Raw genomic sequence first — 5,159 nt, forward strand, 5'->3', positions numbered from 1 at the left:
CGCTGAAAAAATCATGCAGAGAATCCCAACAGATCCAAAGATTCATTTAGATCCTGTTTAAACACGCATTCAGCAACACCAAGATGAAAAAAAAATACTCTTTTTAACAGGAAGAAACGTTTGCAAAACACAAACTACAGGACAGGAGCTTAAGACGGTGTAAACGTATTAATATGGTAATATTCAGCAAGTCAACCTTCATTTTTGGAACACCAGAGGAAGCATATTTGTCCAGATTTCATAATTCAATGTTTATTTAAACAAGTAACTTCTAGTTTAAAGGGCACTGAGTTTAAACATCCATAAAACTAGTTAAAAAAAAACAAAAAAAGAAAAAAGCATGAGATAATCAGCATGTAAACACATAAAATACATGAAAACAAAGACCGTTAAAAAAAGAAACCATATAAAAGAAGAGTATTGTGTACTAATGTGGCACATACAACACAGATTACCGGTTTTACAGTGCTGTATTATTTCTGAACTCTGTAATGTTAGCAGTCAAAAGTTGCCGCATGTCGGTAAAATTTGTTACAAACTGAGTTGAACTGAGTTTTAAAAACTACATCAATTCTGTTCATACCTGTTGTCCTTTAATTCACAGAATTGTAATTTAATTTATGCCAAAAACATTGGATTGGCAAATTAATTAACTAATTTTCTAAAAGTACCCTATCAAAGGGTAATGATTGCTTCCAATGAAATTCTGCCATATTTGGAGGCCGTCTTTATCAAAGTATTTTCTATACCTATTTAATATTGTGAATATCTGTTTTGTTAATATATTTAAATTCTGGTTTCATTTTCACATATGCATTAGCTGATAAGTACTGGACTAGGCTGGACACAGTAACAATAATAGTTTTTTTTTTTTTTTTTTTTTCAATTTACAGGCTCAACAAGTTACATCAGTGGGCTGACTGAAACAAAACACAAAACTGAACACTCACTTAGACCCTGAGCTTACATTTGGACTTTTAGACTTACACACATACCCAGAGTAACTTATAGTAACATTAGTGTAGAAATATTTTTAAGTTCATTATCCAGTGCCATGCTGGATCTGAACAAAAACATCATCTTGAAATGAACAATCAAATCTTTGCAGTAAACATAAACATGCATTTGTAGAACAAATACATTTCCAGCATTTGTGCTAGGAGCTGTTAAGGCTTTAGTGTATTACAAACTCTCTTTGGAGCTATTTGCTGCTATTCTCACTGAGGGAAGCAATGTTTTCTTAGACACACAGACTGAGCAGTGAAGAAAAATGTGAGCATGCACTTTTCCATAGTGCAGCAAGCCATCCGTCGAATTAAAGATACTCTGCACACTTCTACTGATGAGTGTCACAGGAAGCTGATTAGCTCAAGAGTTGTTCAGCAGGGATAGAACACCAAGTTCTGCCAGCTTGGCTTTAGCTACATCCTCCCAGCCCTTATTGGCTTGTGCGCTCCTGGGCGACGGATGCATGATGCCCTCGACTCGCACGTTGATATTTGCAGCAGACAGAGCTCGCCGAGCCCGCTGCTCCGCCATCTTTCCTATGCCAATCACCATGGAGACGTTGAGTGCCTCCACCACCTGGCACAGCGCGATGTCACACAGGGCCAGCAGAGCCTCCCGTTCAGCTGCAGGCAGCTCAGGGGGCGTCAAATTCTTCCCACTGGCACTCATGAAGATTAGCGGGCACAGATTGTGCACAAAGCAGTGGCGGAAGAACAGCTCCGGTTCACCACACAGTTTCTTGAAGAAGCCCCAAAAACGTGCACCACTCACTTCGCTCTTAGTGCAGGCGAGCCCCGTGATCCGTCGCTTTGGATGCTCGTCATCAGGATGACCAACCTCCCCTGTGATCTTCAGCCAGTCAACAACTGACCTCACTTCACCGAATGGGACCTGAGCAAAGAAGAGTAGATATCTAAGCTTTTGTGTTGAAGCACAAATATCTAAACAAGTCGGGAATTGAATTTTTCCAAAGCTGGTCAGTACACAAATATTCAGAAGTGAAATCTGTGAGGATCTGAACACAAGTGGTGTTCAAATCAAGCTGGCACATCTGAACACATTTATTTTTTTATAAGATTGAGTTGTTGAACCGACCAACAAATGAATCAACGAAAACTATTTTGTAACAATCAAAGCATTGTTTGAAAGACATTAAAAAGTAAAAAAAAATAAAATAAAATGCTATATATTCACTGTTTTTGTCTCTCAGGATGCAAGGATTCTCTGCTTTTCCATCTGATATCACTATTTTCATTTACAGATAAAATTGTAACATTTTTCACTATCCTTTTCCACAATGAATAGTCAGTTATTAGTAAAAGCAATTGGCAATTTAATAAAAATAGCACATGTACACAACAAACCTGAACTAATAAAACCAGCAAAATAAAACACAACTGTGCTTGCCTCGTTTTTAACCTGCAGCGATTAGCTCACTGGCAGCCCTGGATGTGGTGACTGTTTAGCCCAAAGCTATTTAGTGAATTGCATCAAGTTGCGTCGGCTTAAAATAAGGCTCATAAAATTCTATACACAATGTATATCATGGAGCTTTTGTGGCCCAAAAGTGCTTTGAGGCACCTTGATTTCAAACACGTACTGTCGCTGCCTTTGAGCCCCAAACTGTGCCTATAAAATGACAGCTTGAAATATAATGAAAATCAATTTATTGAACCTTGTAGGAGATATTATTGATTTTGTCATTTTAAAGAAGATCTTTAAGCAAGAATTCCTAAATTCTGTGACTTCTCTGAACATTAGTGTGTGTGTGTGTTTGCAGTTTCTCAGTGATGGAGATCAATGTGGATACAGATCAGATGCAACTATCATCACAGCTAACAGCTAACTACATAAACTCAAACCACAAGGTAAATAATACCTGCATATTCAGTCACATACACAACAATGACGCATCTCTGAGATCTCGTGTTCTCTTGGGGGTAGTTCTAGTCCTAAATTGTATTTCTATTGGCTATGCAGGTATCATCTGAGTCTGGTTTGTTAAACATGTGATCTGGGGATAAGAATAACCTCCTGGGACTTCATATCAGTGAGAACTCTTAGATAAGTGAAATTTCTTCAAGAACCACAAAAAGAAGTGCAATTTTCTTCTATTGAAGCTCTTTAAATAAAGAATTTAGAGAACCTGCAGCTATCTTAAAATAATGGATACCCAGCAAAAATAGACAGTCCTAAAGGAATTAACGAATGGATGAAAAAGCCACCTAAGAGCATGAACAAATATTTGAAATTGTTGATGTAAAACGTGGAAGATTGTTTTTAAAAAGCTCTCACTAAGGATAAACTATTAAAAGAGAGTTACACTTTTATACACAGTGCAGCTTTGATCTATCTCTGATGTTATGACAAGTTCGGACATGTTGTTGCTGGTGGTTACTTCCGCATTGAGAACCAATGAAAACTGTTCACAGTGCAGACGTAAACAATGCTGCATGGTATTTCCTATAAGATGTAACTCTGTTCATTTGAAAACTACACATGTATGTAAAGCTGTTATGTGTTGTTATGTTTTGTGCTCACTCCAGTCTGCGCCATGCCGAAGGGTCCAGGATTCATCCCCAGGAACAGGAACCTCTGTCCGGGCTGACAGTACTTCTCCACGTAGCAACGGTGGGTTTCCCAGGCGTACTCCAGCGGGTTGTAGATGTACCGGACCTGCTCGCTGAAGGAGAGCCGCCGGAGATGGGCGTTGAGCTCCAGCTCAGCCCGCAGGAACCTGGAGGAGGGAGTCCCGTTCAGAGCTCCACTGTCCTGCTGCTTTGGTCTATCCTGACCCTGGACGGTCTCTTCATCTTCACGGTGAAGCGTTTCACCTACAGGTGAGTTGTCATCTGACATTTTGGGGCGAGAAAGTATTTAAAAAGCTCCGATTTGTCAAATAAAAACGGAGCATTAACTGACTGAAATAATGTAGATCAGGGTTTGTGTTTTCTTCCTCTGCACCTTCCTGTTAGTTCTTCTTTGCTCGTTAAAGGCGGTTGCTGCCCTCTACAGCAATGTTGGTGTAATTGCAGCAAAGACTTCTGTGGACACCAGAGTCAGTCTCTCAGCAACACAATGAAGAGATGGTTCGGGTTCACATGAACAGCCCTAACTATAAACTTTATCAAAAGGAACATTTTTTTAGCCTAATCTTTATGGGACAGAGGGTGTCGGACTCTTGAACCCAAACCAGGAGGTGGTTCCACAGCAGAGGAGTCTGATAATTGAAGGTTCTGTCTCCTATTCTGCATTTGGAAACTCCAGAAACCACAAGTAAACCTGCACTGTGAGAACTGCTCTATACAATATGGCACATATAAAGAGAATATTCATGCTCTATATATAGTTGTGCGGTATCATTTGGTTATTTTGCACAGCTGAGTTGATTAAATGAATATATTTTCTTTATCACTTGGATCAATTTATTTTTTTTAAAAGTATATGTATGACATTTAAGTAGCTTTTACAAACCATATTTTGAATCCACTTGCTTGAGAGTAATTTTGGTTCCTCTCTACCACTGTTTTTAGTGGGACAGATTTGAGTGTAACAATGAGGTTAAGGAGAAGTAAACACTGTCCTGTTGTGTTGGTGCTGATTGAGGGATATTATTTAAAGGGAACTGTAGCTTGTTTTGTCACAAATAGCCCAGAAAGTCTGGAGACTTCATGACTTTATTTACCTTGTAATAAAAAATTTACTCTTTAAACCTGATTTTGACACAAACTACAAAATTATATATTTACACATATCTTTCAGTTTATGTAATTTTGTGGCGCAGATTTCCATTTTCATTCAGCTTTCTGGGCTTGTCCCAACATCCTTAACTTTAGTTGGTGCCAATTTCTCAAAACCAAGTCTACAAAAGTTCTGACACTGGAGGAAAAGACACAATCCATCAGTCAGGTAATATTGTGAAATATAGACTGACACTAATGTGTAAAAGTGACTAAGTGTGCTTTTCTTCAAAAAACATGAGAGCACCTGATTGCATGAATAATCTATTGAAAATCCAACTTCACACATGCATGTGCTAAAATAAACAGGAGTGACATTAGCTTGAAGTTATAGCTGAAACAGGTGTTTAACAGTAGTATTTTCATCACATTTATGCCATCCACTTTTTTTAAAAAAAAAGCATACAAAAG

The 5,159-nt window shown here is 38.4% G+C and overlaps 1 protein-coding gene across 1 annotated transcript; it reads right to left on the minus strand.

Moving 5' to 3' along the window:
- Positions 1-28: 28 nt before the first annotated feature.
- On the minus strand, positions 29-4,011 carry smug1 (single-strand-selective monofunctional uracil-DNA glycosylase 1). Its single transcript, XM_022197482.2, has 2 exons — positions 3,550-4,011; positions 29-1,899 (listed from the first exon to the last, which is right to left on the minus strand). The coding sequence occupies exons 1-2, from the start codon at positions 3,865-3,867 to the stop codon at positions 1,369-1,371; spliced, it is 849 nt and encodes a 282-aa protein (XP_022053174.1). The 5' UTR covers positions 3,868-4,011; the 3' UTR covers positions 29-1,368.
- Between the last annotated feature and the right edge of the window lie 1,148 nt (positions 4,012-5,159).

This window comes from Acanthochromis polyacanthus, chromosome 5 (assembly GCF_021347895.1).
Source record: "Acanthochromis polyacanthus isolate Apoly-LR-REF ecotype Palm Island chromosome 5, KAUST_Apoly_ChrSc, whole genome shotgun sequence".
Lineage (NCBI taxonomy): Eukaryota > Metazoa > Chordata > Actinopteri > Pomacentridae > Acanthochromis > Acanthochromis polyacanthus.

Bases quoted from the DNA above. Each gene is read 5' to 3' on its own strand.
- smug1 (XM_022197482.2), bottom strand. From the start codon at position 3,867: ATGTCAGATGACAACTCACCTGTAGGTGAAACGCTTCACCGTGAAGAT. The intron at 1,900-3,549 runs GTGAGCACAAAA...TTCTTTGCTCAG, and splicing joins TCGGCATGGCGCAGACTGGA to GTCCCATTCGGTGAAGTGAG.